Source organism: Diadema antillarum, unplaced genomic scaffold (assembly GCF_040938485.1).
Source record: "Diadema antillarum isolate AM-2024a unplaced genomic scaffold, OU_Dant_1.0 seq00000375_RagTag, whole genome shotgun sequence".
Classification (NCBI taxonomy): Eukaryota; Metazoa; Echinodermata; class Echinoidea; order Diadematoida; family Diadematidae; genus Diadema; species Diadema antillarum.
In genome coordinates this window covers 665,251-690,272 of record NW_027271374.1, presented here as the reverse complement: position 1 = coordinate 690,272, position 25,022 = coordinate 665,251, and the positions used below count along the sequence as shown (strand labels likewise).

General features: G+C 37.7%; 1 protein-coding gene across 1 annotated transcript; it reads right to left on the bottom strand.

Annotated features, from left to right (window-relative positions):
* Window positions 1–704: 704 nt before the first annotated feature.
* On the bottom strand, window positions 705–23,480 carry LOC139731464 (proteolipid protein DM beta-like). The gene is made up of 7 exons (XM_071642348.1): window positions 23,100–23,480; window positions 13,527–13,683; window positions 12,134–12,293; window positions 7,919–8,060; window positions 6,573–6,619; window positions 5,961–6,026; window positions 705–1,091 (listed from the first exon to the last, which is right to left on the bottom strand). The coding sequence occupies exons 1-7, from the start codon at window positions 23,101–23,103 to the stop codon at window positions 933–935; spliced, it is 735 nt and encodes a 244-aa protein (XP_071498449.1). The 5' UTR covers window positions 23,104–23,480; the 3' UTR covers window positions 705–932.
* Window positions 23,481–25,022: the final 1,542 nt, after the last annotated feature.

The following is a 25,022-nucleotide window of genomic DNA, read 5'->3' as shown; positions in this document are numbered from 1 at the left end:
ACGGTCCATAAACCTATTATCGATTATGGATTTATACGTGTATCAGTAAACTTGTCTGTATGTTGTAACGATGAAATTGAAATCCGATCTTGCCTGAACGTGATCAATATTCGTCACAAGATGGCGACATTTTGTAATGTAGGCGTCACCACCGAGCTCTACGGCAAATACGGAGTTCATTAATAGAGCGTCAGAGAGTGACACCGCTAGAGATCAGTGGGCGTCACACTGTCCCGAAGTCGAGCAAAGATGGACTCACGATAAAAGAAATGTTCCAATTTAACTCTGATCGAATAAACATCAGATCAGTCGTGATGGCATCTTTAAGCCATCGTATAACCAACAGTACAATTTCACAGGCTGTTGATAAAACATCGTACTTGCTTAAGCGTTTGATCAGCTTTGAACCAAGTGCGGGACTAACTTCGTGAGAAAATGAAAATGCCATTTTCCTATGGCAATCTTGTGTCAATTTCGGGACAGAGTGACGTCAGCCCTAGTAGTGACAATACATTATCTATTACTATTAATGGTAATTCACCACTGAGTGGTGACAACTGTTGGTGTTTATATGATCATAATTATATATGTATATCATAAACAGAACGTGACGTAGTCTTTATATACTGACAACCATACCGGAGTAAAAGATTCTGCCACGTGTCTAAAATGCTGAATGGTAACACGTCACGTTGCAAATCAAAATAAAGTGTAGTGAACTATCTATACTGATTGTATATCCAATATAAAACAATTTTCGAAAATACCTATTCATTCACTGTGTGAAAAACAACAACACTAACAACAGAGTTTCCCTGAAATAAATTACTGCCATGTCAGGTAAAAGGCTGTTGATATTATTTACAACGTTTATTTTGGAAATATCCATCATGCGCAGCAAGAAGTAAAATGTCTGTTACATGCTGGAGGCGCTAATAGTATAGGCTCTGTGCAAGACGTTCCGATGATTTGTAGGACGTCATCTCGTTGAGTTCCCTCTCCTCTTGTTTTCTCTTATTGGCGTATTTCTGCCACTTGTCTCCGACGGTTCGGTGAACCCAGTTACTGGTCATACACGCCAACGTCTCCACCTGTGAATGACGTCAAATCGAATCCTTTTTGAGTCGCTTCATACCAAATGAATTGTGACTGACTGAAAGCAACTGCCAATGTTAGTCCAGTCAAAATAGGGTTTCACCCACCACTAATTGCAACAGTATGAATTCCACTGCAGTGCAACTTGTTATGGGCTCCTAAACACCATACTAAAAGTCCCAAGAAATCCAATGGGGTAAAGTGGCTAAATTTGCATAATATGCAAATTAGCTCCCATAATGATAAAAATACAGTGTTTCCATGAAAACTATGCTTCTAGGTTTCAGATTGGAAAACCGAAAGTGTTTTAACCTATGTTTACAATGTCAGCTAGTGCGATGCAAACATTTCCATGGACATGATCTGGGCCTCATTTGCATAATATGCAAATTAGCTCCCCATAATGATAAAAGTACAGTGTTTCCATGAAAACTATGCTTCTAGGTTTCAGATTGAAACACCGAAAGTGTTGAAACTTATGTTTTCAATGTCAGTGAGTGCGATGCAAACATGTCTATGTACATATTCTAGGCCTCATTTGCATAATATGCAAATTAGCTCCAATAATGATAAAAAATACAGTGTTTCCATGAAAACTATGCTTCTAGGTTTCAGATTGGAACACCCAAAGTGCTGAAACATATGTTTGCACTATAAGTTAGTGCGATGCAAACATTTCCATGTACATATTCTGGGCCTCATTTGCATAGTAGGCAAATTAGCTCCAATAATGATAAAAATACAGTGTTTCCATGAAAACTATGCTTCTAAGTTTCAGATTGGAACACCGAAAGTGTTGAAACATATGTTTGCAATGTCACTTAGTGCGATGCAAACAATTCCATGTACATAATCTGGGCCTCATTTGCATAATATGCAAAGGGTACCGAGCCAACGGAATATTCAAATGCACCAAAGTGCCCGATATGAGCATATCAAGAGTGTTCAAATGTGATATTTCAGTTTCTCTTCACCAAAAACAAACTTTTCAGCATTAGAAACCTAGCATGAATAATTTTAAGCGAATAATAGTTTGTTATCAGACAGATAATGCTAGCTTATCCATTAATTACGTAGAATCAAAGTACGAATATAAACAACTGTCAACATCTATAACTTGTCCAATTTTGTAATTAATGAACTCTATTTGGAGATTTGCTTATTCGAACCTGGATGATTCAGCTCTTGCACCCTTGAGGGTTTTGAGATATTGAAGATAGCACAGTCAAAGGAAACTCTGTGGGTAGTGACCAAAGTTACCCCTATCGATCAAATCCCCACGGCCATTTGCAAAACATGCATCAACCAACGCGATTTCCGTTGTTCTAAGCATACAAGATTTTTTTTTTATTAAAGTCGTTTGGCCGTCTAGCAAAGACTATTTCCATGAAAGTAGTACCTTTAAAAAGTGGTGCACATGAGTCAAAGCGACTCGGAGGGAGGTACCCGAATTTATCCCTATACCGTCACAGCCCGGTACAAAACACAGTATATACACGTGAATACAGCTGTTTGAAGCGAAACAAACAAACAAACAAACAACCCTCTATAACGTCCTTTTCGTTTCATTTCCATTAAATTTCAGTGGAAGTTATAGAAGAATTATTGTTCTACAATATCTATAAGATGAAAAGGTGAAATCCTAAAGGCAATGAAAAACATGCAGTATATACAACAGCGAAAAAAAAAATGTTCCATGGGTACATGCCTCTGAAAAGTTCTTCCACCTGTCTAGCACATAGTCTTTTATTTTCGTAAAATGCAATTCAGGTAATACAGGAGACGTTGCTTTACAATATCTATATTGTCAAAAAGTTGGACATTCAAACGCAAGCCCTTGGGAAGTGCCCAAATCACCCATACCTTGACCTTCGTGGTCCCAAAACAGGTTAACCAAACATGCATTATATGCCAAAGCAAATTCAGTTGTACATGCATGTAGAAAGTCGTTTTGCCGGGTTGTAAATAAAAACACTTTACTTTTCATGATTTTTAAATGGTAGAGACACTGCTTTACAATATTCATATAGTCAAAGGGGTGCACAATCAAAGGCCACCGAGTGGGATGTGTTCAAATCATCCAACCCCCAGGGCAATATAGGAAACATGCACTATCATTTAGCACGAATATGTTCCAATTTTCCAACGGTTGTACAGCAAGTGCCCTATTGTTTTCAAGAAATGCAATATAATTAAAAGAAGAAAAAATACTCTACCTTAACTTTATTGTCAAAAGGGTGAACATTTCAAAGCAATCCCTTGGGAAGTGTCCAAAATTACACCTCCGCTCAACACACGGATACTATGAACGCAAATACGACGTTCTTTGGTGCATGGTCTTAGAAGTAGTTCCGGCAATACAGCTACACACTTTTATATCGATGAACGTCGTGGAAATGATAGAAGAAGCATTGCTTCACAATATCTATTCAGTGAGAGGATGCACATTAAATTCCAATCCTGTGGGATGTGCCCCAAAGTACCCCACCCTCACGGCAATATAGAAAACATTGAATATCATTAACGCGAATATACATGTTCCAAACGTACATGTTTCAAACTTCGATCATGCCATGCAGCATGGGCACTTTTGTTTTCAAAAATACATTGTAGTTAATAGAGGAGACATCCCTTAACGATATCCATATTGCCAAAAGGGTGAAAATTAAAGAACAATCCCTTGGGAATGGTCCAAAATTACACCTACGCTCACGCGCCCTTAAGACAAAACACAGATATCAGCAACGCAAACACCGTTGTTCTAGCGTGGATGGTTTTAAAAGTAGTCCCGGCAATACAGCAAATACACTATTTATCAATGAAAAGTCATGGAAATGATAGAAGAGGCTTAACTTTACAAGATCTATACAGTGAAGAGGATGCACATTAAATGGCAACCCTGTGAGATGTGCTAAAAATATTCAACCCTCACGGCAACTTAGAAAACATATAATATCATACAACGCGAATATATATATGTTCCAAACGTACATGTTTTCAAAATTCCATCGTGCTGAATAGCAAAGGCACTTTTGATTCCAAGAAATGCAACTAATTAATAGAGGAGACATTGCTCTACAATAACTATATTGCCAAAAGGGTGAACATTCAAAAGTAATCCCTTGGGAAGTGTCCAAATTCACATCTACGCTCACGCCCCCTTATTACAAAACACACATATTAGCAACGCAAATACCGTTGTTCTAGCGTGAATGGTTGTAAAAGTAGTTCCGGCAATACATCAAATACAATTTTCATCGATGACAATTTATGAAAATGATAGAAGAAACTTAACTTTACAAGATCTATACACTTAAGAGGGTGCGCATCAAATGGCAACCCTGTGGGATGTGCCAAAAATACTCCACCCTCACGGCAATATAGAAAACATATAATATCATATAACGCGAATATATATGTTCCAAACGTACATGTTTTCGAAAGTCCATCGTGCTGTATAGCAAAGGCACTTTTGTTTCCCAAAAAAATGCAACTAATAAGTAGAGGAAAAATTGCTCTACAATAACTACATTGTCAAAAAGGTGGACATGCAAAGGTAATCCCTGGGGAGGTGTCTAAATTTACACCTTCGCTCACGCCCTTTGTGACAAGATATGGATATTAGCAACGCAAATGCAGTTGTTCTAGCGTGAATGGTTTTAAATGTAGGTCCAGCAATACAGCAAATACACTCTTATATAAATGAAAAGTCATGAATATGATAGAAGAAGATTTGCTTTACAAGATCTACACAATAAAGAGGGTGCTTATAGAAGGGCGACCCTGTGGCGTGTGCCCCCGAAATGCCCTTTATCCTCTTGGCAATATAGAAAACATATAATATCATATAACGCGAATATATATGTTCCAAAAGTAAATACTGTCAAAATTCGATCATGTCTTATAGCAAGGGTATTTTTGTTTTCAAAAAATGCAATGTAATCAGTACAGGAGACATTGCTTTACAATACTTATATAGTAAAAAGTGGTGCACATTTAAAGCGGCCCCTTGGGAGGCGCCCAAAGTTACCCCCTCAACCCCGCGTCCCCATATGCAAAACGTGCATTATGCCAATGTGAGTACTGTTGTTATGGATGTACTCTTACAGTTACCACTAATTTGCATTTTATGTAAATTATTTTTGTACTACCAATTCGAAAAGGCATCTATCGTGTTGATTGACCTACAAAATATAAATTTATACATTTAAATCTTTAAAATTGGATAACAGGAAGCTGAGATCTGTCAATTTCCTCTCATTTCAGGTGCTAATTTGCATATTATGCAAATTTTACTATTTTGCCCCGCTGGATTTTTTGGGACTTTTAGTATGGTGTTCAGGAGGCCTCAACGACTTGCTCTGCAGTGAAATTCCTACTGTTGCAATTAGTGGTGGGTTACCCCCTAAAAATCGCTAGATTGACTGGACTATGTGTTGCGCAAAACACAACACAACATTGGCACGATTGGCCGACGAATTAAATACACAACTGCAGTCTAACGTTTCTTTACAACCTCTATCATTCAAGATTAATTTATGTTAACGTTTTTCTAATAATGTTGCTCAATTTCAGTTTGTCATCAGCGGGGGGGGGGGGGGGGGGGGGGGCACAGATGACAGAAAAATAAAAACGATGACTAGTTTGATATTTATCAGCCCCTGTGGCAGTATGGACTTTTATCAATATTGTCTTTATGTGTGGTTCAGTTGGGATATAGATGCACAGTCATATTGATGCAAAAGCGCACCATCACAGTGTCAATAATTAAATGAATGAATAGATATGAATGTATTCATGATCACATGATTATATCTTATTGCTCGTATTTTGTAGACATATTGCGTATTATGACATAGACTCACCGTTCCAAGAGTCACAAGAACAGCGCCACCAAGTGTCAATGAAAAGAGTAGTATCATCTGGCCGCTCTGAGTGATAAAAGTGAGAAACATTTGTTACACTGTGAGGCATATTATCATTCATTAAAAAAACAGCTTTCTCCTTGTCGGGTATTTGCTCACAAATTAATGTCAATCCAGGTACAATGCAACGATAATCATACAACAGAAGAGAAAATCTATTCGACTATCTTTTCAAGAGTAAAACAGTACTGTAAAAAAAAGATAGATCAGCGAAGCAATGCTCAAATATATGTGATTTTCCATTAAACATTTTCTCAGCACATTACAATCTTTGTTTGCCTACAAAATTTGTTCAATTACGGGGCGAAAACAAGTACTTGTAATAATATATGTGTCACTGGTTTGTACTATTAAGTACACCTTCTCGCAAAATCTCATCTTGTTTATTTAGTTCTAATAGTTCCCCAGTGGATCTCTTGCTGTGTTTGTCTAAACGATGTTCTCACTTATATACATTGTGAAAATGAAGGTCTTATCTATCAATGACAATACACCGAAATAATGAAGAGAAAAGACTGAAAATATGTAGAGTACTTTAGACTGAATACTTACAATGCCTTCCAAATCATCGACTTCCACTATGGATACTTCGTGGAATCCTGTAGAAGAGAAGGTAAACTTGTTTGTAATATCTGTTGTGCGTTTTCCACACTTTTAAGAGCAGTTGTTTACTTACGGTAAAGCAAAGCAAAACAAAAATCTATCTCAATACAAAACTTTGGAACCAATCTTTGATTCAAATCACAAAAGTAACAAATACGTGTTTTGTGTTGTTCTTTCGGTGTGTGTGTGAGCCCAATATCATATTATTCACCAAACAATCACATATGTCACGATATATAATCTATCTTACGATGTTACACAGTTACGATATTTTATAACGTTGCAATGTTATACAAATTTTACGATATCATGATACCTTATAGCAAATTACATTGCGTCACGATACGTTTTGTCGCAACGAGTTACGTCATATTTCGATTCTTCAGACTCCTCAAGATGGTCTAGGAACTCAGAGAGAATTAAAAGGAATGAGAGAAAATGCCAGATATTGGCTTTGGCACTTGACGGTTTAATTTAAAATTTAGAGGCTTGTGCAGCCGAACGTTTAAATTTGCAGAGTTCAAATAAAGTCTAATCGCCACATTATACTCCAAGGAATTAAATTTGCAATACAACAGACTGTGACTACGTAGGGCGTGTTGTGGCTCAGTGGGGACGAACACGGACTCTCAGTCTTGAGGTTTCGGGTTCGAGTCCGTTGACAGCGGCGACAGAAAACTATTTTCAGGCAGGGCACTTTCATCCTCATTGCCTAGCCCTTCGGAAGGGATACATAACTGGATGTAAGCGGGGATCAGAATTAACTTCGTTTTTCCTCTCATTGCCCGTTCGGGCCACTATAAAATCTTTGAATCTGAAACTTGAGCGGCCCCCAAAAGAAATAAAGTGGCCCAAAATAAAGGGAAATATCAAAATTCATTTCATTCAACTGCCCGAACGGGCCACCAAACAAACAAACAAACAAACAAACAAACAAACAAACAAACAAATGATAACCCTTTTTTGAAATTTGGTGGTCCGGCATAGATTTTTAGTGGCCCCGGGCCACCGAGCCACCGTTAATGTCGAGTACTGTAATAAGCGTTATCTTACATCCTTGGTTGCCGCGTTTAATGGATTCAACTCAAAAGTGAATAACAAACAGAAGATCTCAGTGACATATTCAAATCAATCCATTAGCCCACACCTAGCGGATGATAACATGGCAAACTTTTGGCGGAAGCAATGTGACCAAAAAGTGATCCCATAATCACGCTGTGCTAATTATGATCTATAACTGGTTAATACCAACCAACGAATACACGAACAAAGGGGCATGATGACTGGCTACTTACCATAGTAACTGAAATCAACTGTGGTTGTTTCTGTGCTGATATTTGGGTGTGCACTGATGATGAGAGAAAATGTCACCGGTGCAGTAGATAAAATCATAATCCCGATCCAAATAATCAGGATGACGGCGTTGAAGAAGACAGACTGTGTACATGAGAGAGAGGGAAAAGAAAAGAAAGGGTTAGCTAAAATAGAAAGCAGACGATTGTTCAAGTATCTGTGGATTTCTTAGAATTTTTTTTTTTCATCGGTCATAATGATTGGTTTTGACAAACTTTATCTATGATATAAAGCGTGTAACTGCCTTGTAACCATTTTGTTCTGTTTTGTTTTATTTGTTGGTCAATTCTATGAATCAAGCACCGGCCTGTCGTGGATAGAAAAGGAATGAGCCGATGTCGATGTTTATTTTTTTCTTTCATGTCACACTTCCAGTAGGTCCTACATAGATTTAAACTTACATCTTGTATTTTGAAAAAAAAAAGTTTTTATTGTTTCACTATTTTAGCAAATGGAGACTTTCTTTTATCATTTTAATGAAGTCTCTTGGTTATTTTTTTTCCACTATTTTCATCAGCTCCGCCGCCTGGGTGCATCCAAATTGACCTAATGGAAGTGAGGTCGAAGCTCTTGACATTGATAGTATAAATGTAATTATTTGGTAACAAATTAAAACCTGAGACACTTTTGATTATAGCATTGACACCGGGAGATATACCTGGTAGATGTTTTACACCTCCAGCATCTTTCTATAACATCCCTTAGATTCTGGAATGATGTGTCGAATTTATTCGTTTCTGCTTAGTAAAGGCAGGCGCCTGACCGAAATCTTTGACAAGCAACTAGGCTGGTATGCTTACTAAACTCTTTAAAGGGAAGCAGTCCTGAGATTTTCACTGTACTGATAATTAAGAAGAGTAAAAAATATAAACTTTCACCAATTTATACGCTTGGACATCAAAAATTGTCTCCGTACGCGATTTTTGAAAAATAATTCCTGCAAGCGATCGTGAAAGAGCCGGCAAAAAGATGCTACGTAGTGCATGCCCTACTCACCAAGTTGACAGCCGTGCCTCTAAAAACCAATTTAACTGTTCAAATGATTAGTTGCAATTTTATCATATAATGTGAAAGTTTGTGGTTTTATAATTTCAAACAAAATATTTCAAGCTTAGATATATATAATTTACGAAAAATTAATATTGTAAACATAAATTTATATGTATTTTTAAACCAAATATACCATGAACTTGACATCAAATAGGCACGGTCGTTTTCTAGCTTCCGTCCGTGTTGCATACTTCTTAGCGTAGAAACCACTCTCGCGCGCAAATCCTTACCATACCAATGTGTATACACTGTACATACACAGTACACTCGACTCCGTCCAGTCGATTTTGGCATTCAAACCGAAGATAACCTGTGCATGAGAGAGTCGAATTCTTCAAAGAAAATATTGTTTGTATCTCAATATTTCTGTAAGTAGTCAGATAGTCGCCTTTCCTCGAAAAAAAAAAAAAATATGACGTGAGCCGGGAAGGGTAAACACAGGGGGTGGTAGGGATATGATTTCGCTCCACTTTGCCGTGCATGTCCAGTCGGCACTGGCAGCAGCTAGCTCAGTGGCACTGTACTGCAGTCCAACCCCGGCTGCAGGCCCACGGTAAATTAAACATAGCTAGCCACTTTCCTTACCTCTCTACGCTTTTTTCCCTCGGTTCTCTTCGAAGTCGATGCTCGAGGTGTTTCTGTTTTATAACTCATGTGAGCAAATGGTCAGGATTGCATCTGGTTTCAGGAGTTTTCTCGGTTTATAACCGAGGGCCACAGCCTGCCGGCCCACGTAAAAACATCGCTTCGCAAATTGTCCACGCACAGGTAGGCCTAGGTCACAACACGATTTCGAGATTTTGTAGGCCCTAAGTTTCTTATGTTCGGCATCGTTGTACCGATATTTCCCAGCCATACAGCTCACCTTTCACGATACTTTTGTTGGTCTGGGACGGAAAAAAGGATTTTCCTGGGAAATTTTCTGCACGATTCGAGCAAAACTACTGATGTAAGATAGCCTGACCATGCAGACGACGCTGAATGCGGTCGCCCCTGTAGTGTACTAGCAGGCCTGTGTAGAATCGTTTCTACCTACAAATATGTACACTCTGTACGTACTATAGAACATGCATGGTATTCGAGCGGCGACAGGTAGGGCTGCAGCTGCGCTTGAGACTGGAAAAGTGCGAAGGGCAAACCGCGTACGGGGTGCGTACGCGTATCTACCGTAGATCTATCATCTAGTTGTACCGTCCACACGTGCGAATATAATACACAATACATACACACACACAAACACACACACACACACACACACACACACACACACAACGTAGAAACAATGTCAAATACGAGTCGGAGTAGCCACCGACGTCTTCATGCATCCGGGTAAACTAGGGAGCGTACGGATAACGAGCAGAACACGGCTGGGAAGAGTTGTGCATCGACGACGTATGACTCTCCGCCAAGACTTGCTCATTAGCATATTCACCATGCAGAGTCACACTTTTTCAACCAAAATGTACGAGCTTATTTGGTGATTTTAAAGTTTGTTTTTGGTGAAAGTAGTTCATTGGAGGTACCAACAACAACATATTTTTTTAAATTTCGTGAGGACTGTGTCCCTTTAAGTGAGTACTGAAGAGCATTTCGTCTTTCTTTCTTTTCTTTTTTTTTTGCATTTTGTTTAAGAAGAAGAGATGTGCTAGAAATGTTGAGCCGTACGTACATACATGTTGCGAAAGAATATTATTGTACTAGGTGTTTCAAAAAACATTTCCCACTTTTGATTCTTAATAATTCATAAACTATATATCAGATAACACTGTCATTGATATGAGTGATAGCTGAATACTGTACAATTTGGTTGAAGGTGGTTTAAATATGGAAGCATAAATCAGTTTCATGAAATCCATGATTAATTTCACAGTTAGGTTCCAGATTTTGCTCAATTTTTAACCCTCTGTACAAAATTTCACTTTGCACAGGGGTCAATGGGTGTGTATGGGAGTGTGTGGTTAACACCCTGACAATGGTCCTGAACAATGGCCAGGGTTTGAATGCTTCATTATTTATTCATGAGAAATTCCACTGTCACAACTAGTCTTTATTCAGCCTCTGGCAGTATCTGTGTAAAGTCAAACACCTGCCGATACTGTCTTTGAGTCGCGACAGTGCTCTCCCTACTTCTGAAAAAAAAAACGAAATTACAATGAATACCTTCTGTTCTATTGTAAACATGGTGACAGGAAGCAAAGAAAATCAATTAGAGTATATATACACTTGTGTATATGGAGCCTTAAACAAATCTACTGTGAAACAAATCGTCCCAATGATAAATGCTGCTGAACTCTTTACCAAAAATGATCTCTTTTTATCGAAAAAGCAAAAATTTGTCACACTATTTAATTAGTAGACAGTTGTATAGAAATGAGGAACTTTAGATCATTTATGCTTAATTATATCCCAAATTTAGTGATATGTGAAGCAAAATTTGAAAATGATTGCCAGCTGGAATGAAATGTGGTGTTTGCAAGCACAAGGAAACATGTCCTTACTATTTCCATGTGCATGCATTTTATCCTTTACCGTGCATGAATTCAGACTAGCAGTGCCCAGGGCAATCAACATGAATTATTGATTAAGCATTCATGTGCCAGGGAGCGCCAGACTGACGCCTAGTGAACAGATGGTTCAGGCATGTCCATTGTTCAGGGCCATTGTCAGCACACACTCACATACACATCATTGGTTTCTGTGTAAAGTTCATTTTTGTACAGAGGGTTAAAATTTGACCAAAATCTGAAACCTTACTTCAAAATAAATCTTAGATTCAATGAAACTGATTTATGCTTTCATATTCAAATTACCTTCAACAAAATTGTACACTTTTCAGCTATTAGTCATATCAATGACAGTGTTATCGGATGAACAGTTTCAGAATTATTAATGATCAAAAGTGGAAAATGTTTTTTGAAACACCTAGTATCATGTATAAACATTTATATGTATGCATGACTATATATTCTTTGCTCATTTTCATATACACAATATATTATATATGAATTAGAATAGTCATTTGTTTAATGAGAGATCGAGGGGAGGGGGGAGATGGATATATTTTATATACTCCTCTGAAATTGCAAACCAACTCATTTGCATCTCACCAAGCCAACACAGGCGGGCGAACTGCAGCAAATCTTCCCCTCCTCGTAGTTGCGACTGCTCGTCTGTGCGGTCACCATGAACGCGTTGAAGAGGGATACTATAGCGCAGACCATCATAAAGGCCGTCCAGCAATATACGCCAATCTCGACGCTGTTCAAACTGTTAGGAGAGAAAAAAGCATGGTGCCACAAATTATGCCACATGACATATCTTATCAATAATTACGTGTGTACACAAAGATTCACCAATCTATTTTTCTCCCGAGATAAATTTCTTGAAAACTTTTCTTGGTATACTATAAGAGTAATATGGTTTCGCGTGTCCTCCTCCGTGGATAAGTTCTATCTGTGCCAAAACATTTGAGAAAAATGAAAATTAGTGAAAAATATGATTACCAAACAAACAGAGAGCATCTCAACACCTAGATAACACGGAATTGCCAAATCTGTTAACTCTCTGAACTTTTACAAGCCACAACTTTTTTAATGAATCTAAACTTCCCCAATTTTCACTCGTATTTTTTCTATTTTCATGTAAAGCAACATAGGATAGAAGTTCCCTTTAATACTAAGATGTATAGATAGTAGTCCTGTATAATTTAATACCTCAAGTTTAACCATGAACATCTTATATTACCTTGTACATTTCGTAAACTTTATTATATTCTCGACATGTTGTATTTTTGCATGTTTCGTCATTTTTGACGTTGACATATTGTACTAAAAGCCTATATTATATCTTTGGAACCTACATCCTACAAGCTTTGCTGTTTAGTAGGTTCCTCATATTACACGTCACTTATGTCCTTATACATTTGGGTTATTTTGTTTCAAATTGACTGTTGTGTGAAACATTTTTTCTTCTGAAATCAAATGGAATATCAAACTTGTATGAAATGTGGAATATGGAACATGAATTTTTAAAAAATGCTTCCAGAGGAGCAGTGCCACCACGTTGCAACCAAAAGAGACAAGGAAAGACAAAGAGAAGAGGAGAGAGAGGGACAGAAAGAGAGAGAGAGAGAGAGAGAGAGAGAGAGGGAGAGATGGGGAGAGAGAGAACGAGATGAGGAATGGAGGGGGGTCTTATGAAACTCTGTAACCTTCTTCATTCTCTTTTGGCTCTTTCGGCCAATGACATCTCAGTGACACGGCATTTGCTTCTGCGACAATAATTGTTATTTTCTGTTATTTTCTCCAAGGACTTACAGTTGGGGTTTAGGGTTGTAATAAGATATTGTAGGTTTAGTTTGATGCGAGGACTACGATTATAGGAGTAGGGTTATGTTTGAGGGTAGAATTTATGTCTTGATTAGCGTGCAGATATATCATCATGTGAGCAATTGTCGCAGAAGTAAATGTCATGATGGAACCGACATCTCAAGTAACTTACACGTCATCCAAGTTGGTCTTCGCTATCGTTTCATCATCGAACAGTGTGAGAGCCTCATTGAAGCCCAGGATGGCGGAGCTACAGAACATAGCCACGCCCACACACTGGAGAATGGCGCCGCAGAGCGAACCAATAGGAACCGTGTCACGGCAACAACCTGCAAGAAAATCAAGACGAGTGAATACAAGCAAATATAGATATTGATGATATATATTTCAATTTCAATCTATTATCATATTTCTCAAGAGAAAAGCATGAAGAAGAACACAATCCTACACAATTAAAAAATACAAATTAGGTGTAAGATTCGTCTGAATGTACAAAATTATCACGATATTGATAACGTAATGCTCAGTTTACAATGGCATTGGTGAAGTATAGCGCTATCATATTAATAGCGACGAACAATTCAGTCACATTAATTATAACTTTAATTCATTTTAACAAACTTGTTTCTTTGAATGCATTTTACGTGTATGTGTCGTCTACTCTCTTTATACGAAAATAAACTAATCCATTCCCTCCACCTCACAATCCATCATTATCAAATTTATAGAAGCTTTCAAACCATATTACGTAATTTTAAATTACACGAATACTTTCGAGCGTACATGATTCAATCATCAAAAAGATCTAAAAACCGGAGCATTTCTTTTCCACTATTTGTCTCTTTTACTGCTAAATATTCTGGCAATGATGTACAGTGACAAACACCCTAAAGTCAAATCAATCTGTCTTCAGCACGCATGAAATGCTACCAATTACATACCGCAATCAATGCTTTACTAGTTGTAATGACGCTTTATATTACGACCATTATATCAAAAGTAAACACTAAACTACATTCACGCATAGTAAATATACACATAACTTATTCCGCTCATATCCTTAATACCACAAGTGAAGAGTTTCAAAGTACAGATTTCTTGCACACACCATATCTCTTATAATATATATGTATATTATCAAAACAATGTTAACGCCTTCAGGGCATGCGGACAGACTTGACATGCCATTAACGGTATTGTTAACCTTTGGGAGCAGTGATTTAAAAAGAAATGTTTGAGTTTTCACATTTTGATGCATATGTGTAGGTCATTTGTATCATAAAACATCCTACCATATCAAGATTTCGCAATAAAGCCTACAATATGAGGAGATATCACTATGTTTCTCAATAAACCATAACTGTATAGACGGTCTATTCTAGAAACAATTCTATCATTACTATTGTTCACATTTTGAATATTTTATAATACTCAACATTGATTTACACTGATTAAAAATTCTTGGTTGTTTCTATCTCTAACTCACATTTTAGAATGATTTGAGGCATTAAATCTGGGTTTTTGTTTCATATGCAAGCAGAAAACGTCTTTAGGCGAAAAAAAAAACATATTGAAAGAGCTAATCTACACACGCTTTCTTCTGCTTTGTAGGCAGATGCTAGCTACAATGATACGCAACCCTGATAGATATGAAAAATAGATATCACAATTAATCGTCAATGTTGTGTCAACACAGGGCAACAAACGATTTCATGAACCACTTCAAAGGTCCCAAATTAAAAAAGAACAAAGGCAACAATGCTGACAGTGTGTATTAAGACCTTTGAACACCAGGGCGTTTTCTCCGGTGATAAATATTTGTGTTAAAGGGAATCTCAACCACATCATACGTACATTGTGTACACGAGTAAATTTTGTTCATTGTCCGTGTCAGGTTTTTGGTATTTTTTTTTTAATTCTCGCATGATTGATATTATTTGTATGCTTTGGTGCAAAGTGGCACAGCAAACCCCCATAACCTAAGTACACGCTGTCAAAACTCATAGCACAGAATGGGTTAAACTGGTTGGAATAAATGATCCACAAAGAACAAACTCTACCCCCGCCCCATCCAGCAGATTTTACTTTACTATTTCCTTACAATCATCGGACATTATTGACTGGCGTAATTCTTCCCTCTTCCCGTGTTTTGTGATCATAGTGTTCTAATGTTACCATAATACTAATAGTCTATTCATAATTATTATTGAAGCGCGTGGAAATCGTTCATTCTTAATGCAGGAACAGTGTTGAAGTGTTGAATTTCCATGCCATAAGAGAGAAAATGCAAACGTTTTACAAGAGCTGATTGGCAACATGATTATGCAACTTTGGTGAAACGAAGAGGTCGAGATAAGATGCATAGTCGATCCATTCAGGAGCTGCATGCAATTTGTGATGAAATGACACACTGTCATCCTCTCACAGTTATAACTTAATCTGTTCCACCATGCGGCCGACTACGAGTTCTGGTGGAAGTTTTTGCTACCCGACTACAGCGCACGGATGTTGATGTTACGACAGCATTAAAGGGGAAATCCAGTCCAAATATAAGTTAGTCTGTTAAGAAAGAGTAAAATATTACGAGTTCAACGGTATAAATTTGATTGAAATTGGGTGAAACTTAATGGAGTTATGATATTTTGAAGTTTCGCTATTTTTGGGGGGGAAACAGTTCTTGAACAGCCAATATAAATATGCAAATGGCAAAGTGAGCATGTCATTCCCTCACAACTTACCATATGGTTATAGTTTGTACATAAAATTTTAAAATTTCCAGTTTGTCATTCAAACGCAATTATGTCCGAGGCTCAAATCCTCGTACGCTTGTATATCAAACTGATCACTATTCTGAAGTTATTCAACCAGGAATAATGTCATGTTTCAGACTTCAATGACAGAAACATTGAATTTTCGTCATTTTTTTTTGTACACGATTAATGAAAAATTGAGAGGGTAGGGCATGGTTAGCTCACTCATTTGCATATTCATATCCACTGTACAAGAACTGTTTTGCAGAAATTAGCAAAACTTCAAAATGTCGTAACTTCCTTGTTTTTCATTCGATTTCAGTCAAACTTTACCGTTGAATTCGTAATATTTTACTCTTTTTTATCATACTAACTTATATTTGGACTGGATTAAGGCATTTATATGAGAGTGCTAGATTATATAAACAGTACAAGTGGGGGGGGGGGGGGAATGGGGCCCACAAATTAAAAGTATCGTCTTTCAATGGGTCAAAATTCTGTGCAATTGTTATCAATGACTTTTTAGATTATTACGCACTCATATTAAAACTTCGGTCGTCCCGGTGCTATTTTTTTTTTCTGAATAAATTTTTGGACTTTAAGCGTTATCGTTATTCTGCTGAAAATAAACTCTAGAGAATTTGACTCTTTAAAGGTAAAACAACAAGTACATAGATTGCATTGAAACTATCATGTATAGTTAGTGTTGTTAGCATTGATTTGCAGAATAACTGATCCCTGCCTGTGCCAAAATATAATGTTCGTAAGTGTTAAGCACCCGTATGTTTAGATCAAGCTGTTAAAAACTGGTATACGCCCACTCCGTCAACGGTCATGGTTATTCCTATAATGTGTCTTCACGAACACGGAATGATTCGACAAACATAGAATCGGTTTATCGCTCCACACAGCTGTCCATATCACAGGTTCGAAGGGCCAAACTGCATTCAAAGTCGTCGTGTTTTTGTTTTTGTTTTGGTCATCTTATTTGATGGCGTGGTTCTGCCCTACTAGATTTTAGCACACTCATGCATTAGGTAGCGTGCAAACATTGCCGGGCGGCCGTGGAACTTCATTAACTCAAGTCTATAGAGGAGTGGTACTTTGCAAAGGTAAAACGTTACATAATGCTTTGTACACATTTCATAATGTCTGAATCATCAACTACTGGTATATGCGAGTAGAGATGACGAATTGCGTATTTGCCTGAAGTCTTACATACACGTGACGTCACTAAGGTGAGCTTGCCAAAAAAAAAAAAAAACCCACACTGAACTTGACAGTCGTTTTAGAGCTCAATCATCATAGCTGCCCACAAATAAACATGAACCCTCTTCAAACATTACAGATCGGGTTGACTCTCATCCCGTTATAATAGCTGTCACTTCCTTCCCACGACGAACGGGACCCAAGGTTGCCTGTTAAAACGCAATATGCGATAGTGTTGTTGCAATTTATCTTACGAAAATGTTGTTTGGGATACATTATGTGACCGTGCACCACTGAACAAACAGAAAGTCGCAACCCTTGATTTTACATGAGGACTCAAAACAGGTGAAATGGGTCGACTATGTCAATCTTGAGTTTCTGATATTTCTGAAATACCTATCTTTCTTCTGCACTATTCCTTAGTTTGGGATCATAACACGAATGGGAAAGTGCGTTTTCAGCAGTTTTTCTACAACCCTTTTTGGGGGAGAGTATAGGATGATCAGGTATGTATAAGAGGCCCCTTTTCATTTATTGAAATCCCTTGTACACTCTTCACTTTCAAGTCTAATAACTTTTGAAAGGATAACACTACTGCTTTGTAAGTTGGCATTAATCATAGACTTAATGTGTTGATAGAACATGCTCAATTTCAGCTTAATCTGATAATCCCTTCATTGCTGTTGCTCAGGTGGTTGACATACTGTACTATATTATGTCCCTTTCATCGCACAGCTAGCGCGGCTTGATAGAGATTCAGCGCTTGAATAGACACTGTACTTCAGAGCCTCTTTTCTCAGTTTACACTTTTCCAGAGTGTGTGCTTTCTTTCCAGTATTTAGATAGGTTAGGAGAGTCCATTTGATTTGAGTTATACATCATTTTAAAGCTCAGAGTCTGTTCTTTTAGAATCTGCACTTAACTATCCACGTCTTTTTGTTGGTTTTGTAATGCAGGGTCACATATGATTCTTGTCACTTTTGTTGAAGCCGGAGGGATTAAATCTGTCAACTCAACAACTCATAACCAAGAACTAGAAAATTAAAACATCTCGTGGTCATTAAATTCGTCTAATCTTGTTTGGAATCTCCATGGCCGTCCGATGGATCTGTGCTGAATGCTTATCATGTTTTGCTTGTACAGACCACACATTGCTCTTCCGAGCATAAATCACGAAGTAATCATATTGTGGCTTTGCAGAAGATTCTTATCCTTAAAATGATAACGATGACAAAAATAGATATAATGAAAACAACAATGTAATTAAGATGAATATGAATAAGAAAAAGGAAATAAGAATAAGAATTGACATATTTAAAGTACATGCATGACGTCATCGTCTAGTTTAAAGGTTTCTATTGACATGTTAACAAATCTTGACCAGATTTTCTTTTAAAATAAGAAATTAGAAACCTATAGCAATGATAATTGCCGGGGGCGCGAGGTTTGGAGTCACTTAATTCTTTTCGTCCACGAAGTTATAAAAGTACTTTATCGTCTCTTGTAACTTCTGTTGTATAGTTCGAACTATTATCTCTATTTCGTAAATGGTGCAACTTTAATATCTCTTATTGAACCTTCTTTTACATCAAGTCAGTTTGTAATGAACTCATTATCATTCCCTTTGTGTGATTGCACACTATTCATTGACGTCATCTGTACTTCGGGAAATGATATTATAGAAATATCTATCTGTTTCGAATGAACACCATTTTAAGACTCACATGTAGATAGAAGTGAGAGTCTCTCATATTGAGACCTATCCTCTATCTCATGTCAAACGTACCTTAAAATGTAGTCAGAACGAAACTAAGAACGGGAAGAAGGAAGGTGAAAAGGGATGGTAAGATTATGCAGTCTGTCGCTTGTTCCTTAGTACTCTATTTCTTCCCGTTTTGTACTTCCGCCCTCGATCAATTTCTGTCGTTCGCTTCTTGTTTCTTTATTTGTTATATTTATTTATTCGAATCAGCAGATATTTCCTGCAATTTTACATAACTTATTCATTCGCTGGTGATTTCAGTCAAAATTGTAAATGAATATCGCTTTCCCGTAGAATTGCATACGATTGCATATGATTACAATGTCATTCCATAGAACAGAAAGAACTAAAGTGGAGGGCTTCCACTTCTGGGCAAAACATGTAGAATGCCATCATCTTTCAAGACGTAACTCTAACTACTTAAAAGCCATCTGTCACAAACTATTTCGACTTAATAATCAGGGATGGTAAATTCGTTAGCAGAGAAGAGACAAAGGTGTTCTAAGGGAGAGCACAACTAGTCGAGCCTTCCATGTAACTCCCCCCCCCCCCACACACACACACAGCGGCAACCCCTCCCCCTAAAAAAATGGGAGGAAACCACGTTTTACATCCTACAATATGGTGAGCCCTATTCATATTGATGAAGGAATTAAACAACCGCGTACCTACCTGCCATAAATTGTGAAATATAGAACAATTATTGACTCCTCAAATGGGCATTATATAGTATTTATTAAAAATGAGTAACCGACTGTTTGTGATTATTATTTTGCATTAATGATAATTAAAAGGAAACCCAGATGAAGTTCCGTGCGTCCACGCATAATAAAAAAAGAATATGTTACGGGACTAAACTGTTTCAAATCTAATTTGTGTAAGGCGAATTAATGGCAGGGTTTAAAAAGGAGAGGTTCATAGCGGCCGCTTTTATGGTGGCGTCCTGTCGATTATTAACTCGTGGAAAATTAGAATGGAGATATAAAATACGACAAGCAATAAAAAACACGTGGCTAGCTCACATTGTCATTGTTCACAAAATCATGTCGTCGCACATGTACTGGAATAGATAGCATGTGCATGGGGTTATTATAGGTTTAGGTTATAAGGTTATAAGTACGATTCAGAAGTCCTTGCTGACAGAAGCATAGCAAATTGAGTTTAGACATTCCTCCATCAAACTAACTATCTTATATCGGCGCACCAGTTCAGTCAATAGCTCGTTTTCTTGAGCATAATCTTTCACAACACATTGGCGCATAACAATTAATAGTAAGAATTAACCACACGCCCCTATCCTACCAAGTACCGTCCAGACGCTCAAGACTATGCAAAAAATAATGTAAACACAGCTGCAGAAAAACCAAGAGAAGGCAGACCGAGCATGGTTTTAATCACAAAAAGAAGTTCACAAAGTCTGAACCCAAATATAACTGTGGATTGAGTGAAAGCAGCAAAATGATAAGTAGAACACATCAAAGAAAGTTTGAGGAAAATCGGACAATCGATTCAATAGTTATGAATTTTAAAGTTTCGTATAGCTGTCATCGAAGACTATATACTACAGTTCGTGACGTCATGTATGGATAACTATGTAAAGAAAAAACAAGGAGAATTCCCCAACATTACATTTTTAGTGAAAAGTACACATTCCGTTGACTTGTTACTGACATGTTAAGGGTAATATAATTCCCCTGCTTTCTGAAAGTCAAGTGCTCTTTCATTGTGCTAGAAAAGTGAAAACACTTTTAGAAGAGCGAACGTCTTTAATACCACCAAATCTTTCATCAAGTGCACTCGCTAGCGGCCAATTAGGCTATCTCTTGCTAAACGTCCACTTCGCTCTGCCCATCTGTTCGCTCCTTTAATTGACGTAATGAATGAAAGTGCCTTATCTATAATGATGTGGTCTACCCAGCGAATTAAACCTCAAATTCAATTCTAGAGAAATCTTCAGGACATTCGAAGATTCGCTTTCTCTCAAGAACTCACGCAAAGATTATAGATCCACGCACTATAAACACACTCCAACATTCTAATTTGAGAAATATTTTGAGTAATAGGTACAAACTGTCTTTCATTAACTTCATATGAGTGCACGTAAATCTGGATTTGATTTTGCCCTGCATTCTGGAAAAATCATAACATTATAATCAATAATATGTGGTGTGTTGAGGCCCTTGAAATGCGCTTACGTATGTTACTGAAATCACTTCTGTCTGATTTGATATTGATAGAGGTTCTTGCTGTCAACTTAAAAAATTGTCAGTTGTTGATTATGGTCAGTCACGTCGTACAGTCCAAGTCAAAGTCTCTATGATTGTGTAAACAACTGGTGATGGTTACTTCTCATTCTGTGTTTTAATGTGTGTGTCCTTTTACATATTGATTCTCTACTTCATGCTCGTTCCCATTTACCCCGTCTTACCCCCCCCCCTCCATTTTTTTTTTCTTTCGCTTTCATCCCCTACTCCTAAGATCACTGCCATGGTCACTGCTATAATAATGGCAATTTAGTGTGAAGGGATCTACATTTACTAGGCTTCCGGTACAGATTTCGACGGGAATTTTACGGATCTCTAGGGCAGGAAAAAAGCGGTCAGATGCAAGTTTTGCGTCTCCTCAAATGGTTCCCTACAATCCGGCTCGATCTTCCTAAAATCTGCCTGGGATCACGCCGCCCCACCCCATGTCTCTCTCTCTCTCTCTGTCCCCGTATGACGTTCCTCCATAAGATCCGTTTCCATAGCTACTGTACACAAATTTCCTCTTCCAATTATTCACATTACACGGGTTCAAATGTTTCTTTGGACTTGTGAATCTAGAACGCGTACGTCATTGTCTTACAGAAAACAAACCGCAATGCAGTAGAAGTTGATTAACCGGGTGGTGGAAAGAAAGAGTAAAGTACTCAGTTGCACTTTAGTCAATATCAAAGGGATTTGTGAGCTTTAATCATCGAGGAACAGAAGTTCTCTTATAACTTGCGAAAGACGATAACAACTCGTAGGACAAGTATAGTGCACATTATCACACTATAGTCTCAGAAAAGCACTCTGGAGACAAGATATGGTACATTTCGACCTAATAGGATTGAAAACCAAGCTGGATCATGGACTGAAATTCAAGAACAGTCTTATCCATCTCCTTCCAAGTAAAATGAAACTCACGCCGTTATAGTTACCGGTACTTCATGCCCGCAAGAATCATCGGATTCGCTGAATTAGACATCACAAAAGATAGATACATCACAGAAACAAGCAAGTCTCTTCAGGATCCCACATATCTATAGTCTCCTAGCCTCTCTTTGTCTCTTTTTTATGGCCAGTTGCTAGGAAACTAGTCAATGTGCGTTGTTTTTATGACATACCATAGAATCGAAGGAGCTTATATACTTCCCTCCCTTCTATTTTTGTCTATTGTATTATGTATAAAGGTTGCAAGCAAATCAAGCTATACGCTTTTAAGCTATATATTCATTGCATTGCTGATAACTTTGTTACGCGTTGTACAGACAGTGGAGACAAAACTACTTTGTAAATAACTTACATGTATGTATCATTATAATATGTATGGTACTATGTATATGGTACAATATTGTGTATACATGTACAGCAATGTGCATGTACTACGATATCTAAATCAAGTCACATTACATCAAATCGAATCAAACATTATAGTCTTAGGTGATGTGAAAATGTGCATGTATTCCATATCCTAAAATCTAAATTGCAGTGTTCATTAAGGGGGTGGTATTACCGGATTCAACGACTTCAAACTCTAAGCACATGGAACGAAGCATGACAGTGATGAAGCTACTCTTCTGCCGTATTACGTCAGAAGTTGTCTTGTTATCTTGTTTTTAATACAAATAGGCAAACGGTTCATTGCAAATGTAATTGGAAACGAGTCAATGTTCGATTCTGGAATGTCATACAAAATGAGAGAAAAAGTATGTTATGGCAATAATATAAAATACCGTACCGACGGAAACAAACTTGACACACAAGACGGCTATACTCACCCATTTTTAAGCCTCTGCTTTCTTGAATATACCAACCAAAGGCTGAAACAGAATAACTCGGGGTCTCCGCCTTGTAGTACAACAACTATTCACCGGCACCAACTCCGCGTTATAATTATCTTCAGAAACCTCTTTAGCAATCCGTTTGTAATGATAGCTCCCGTTTCGTATGAATGTATTCGTCAGCACATCTACACTTCGTGGTTAGAATGAGTATTTTAGTCCACTACAGTTGCCTCGAAAAGGGATTAATGAGTTCAAGATATGGACCTGCTCGCACTGGAACGGTGCAAGCACGGAAGGTTCGTTACAGAGTCTTTACTGACGAACTGTGGACAAAGTCTGTTGCATGTCACTTCATGCTGACCGCTTCTCGGCAAACGAAGTTTTTTACGTACGCCGTCGTAAGAATGGGCGCGCGTATGAACATGCGTACGTATCAGAACTTGATCGGCATATCGAAGGCTGTGTGTATCAATGGCGTTGTGCGGGTCAAATGCAGCAGGGGTGTTGTCCTTGAGCAAAGATTTCTGAAAAATAGGCCCTCGAGTACTCACACCTGTAACCTTTATCCCATTGTGACCATTGAATACCAGACGTAATTACAATGGTCGTCTGGCAGTTACACACTCGTCACCTTTTTTTTTATATTAGGACCTATAATTTTCTGGAGACAGATACAGACGCCATATCTCCCAATATTTTTTTAAAAGAAATTACATACCACTGTGAACAAGACCTAGCCAGGAATAAACTAAATTGTCACAAGTATAGGACACAGGAAATACCAAGCTTATTACAAATACCTAGCTTATTACAAATACCAAGCAAGGTTTACCAAGGTTATTACGAATAACAAGTTTTTACGAGATCTCATATTACCCATTTTCATGATGCAATTGTTCATATTTTATTACAACCAGAGTTTACCTGTTAACTCATGTAGGTCATGTCATACAGAGCTCAAGAATTTCCCTACCACTATCACAACCACTACCACACCCCAATCCACCTGAGGGCCAAGTCCCTTACGACGTATTGACACATTGCATTGTGCTGATTAATGCCACTCAAACTGTGTTTGAACAAGAGGAGGAGCAAGAGTTCCCCCTGGACTTTGGTCCGTATAATGGTGGGGGTCGAGAAACACCGAGTCGGGAGGTAAACATGTTCACAAACTCTGCAAGATTTAAGCGGGTTGATCTCTCAATGTAAGATGAATATGAGTGATGGTGCATAACAATGTTTATGATGGGCGTGTTTGTTTTCTATAGTCATACGTCTTTTATTCGTTACAATTCGGTCAAGTTATTTTTAAAGGGAAATTCACCTCCAGATATATGTGTATTTAGAACAGACATATCGTTAGACTAAGCGTCAGTTAGGTTGGAGAAACATTGGATAATTTGTTCCAAAGGTATGAATTTTCAAAGTTTTTGTTGAATCCATGTGTCGTTAATTGAAGAAGGCTACTGCAATAAGTGTGAGGTGTACGGTAGTGGAAAATATGACGAAAATGATAAGGCGAAGTCCACTTAATTCGATTTTAATATAGGATGTTGAAAAAACACTTGACCGTCCTCATTGCCCTTTAATTATGTCAGAAATATGTCGATAGATTGTATATTTTTCATTCAAAACAAATACGTTTGACGGAATTATATTCATATCTTCTTTCCTATCGTTGAACTATTGTGATATCTCGAATTGTTGAAGTCTTCTCGTCTAGCAATGACGACAATGGGTCACTCTAGTCATCGGATCATTTTATTTCTTTCAAGTCACTGGTGTGTTCCACTACTAGATATTTCTGTATTTCCTGAATCCATACATGTATACTTGGCCAAGTCCCCCTTTAAAGATCCACAAATCTTCCAAAGTGCACAATTTTACACCACGTTGAGGATTAGTACATAAAAAAGT

Excerpts from the sequence above, each read along its gene's own strand:
- LOC139731464 (XM_071642348.1), bottom strand. Across the intron at positions 12,294-13,526 it reads AAGACCAACTTGGATGACGT|TTTGAACAGCGTCGAGATTG; the intron begins GTAAGTTACTTG and ends CTCTCCTAACAG. Across the intron at positions 1,092-5,960 it reads TTCTTGTGACTCTTGGAACG|GTGGAGACGTTGGCGTGTAT; the intron begins GTGAGTCTATGT and ends CGTCATTCACAG.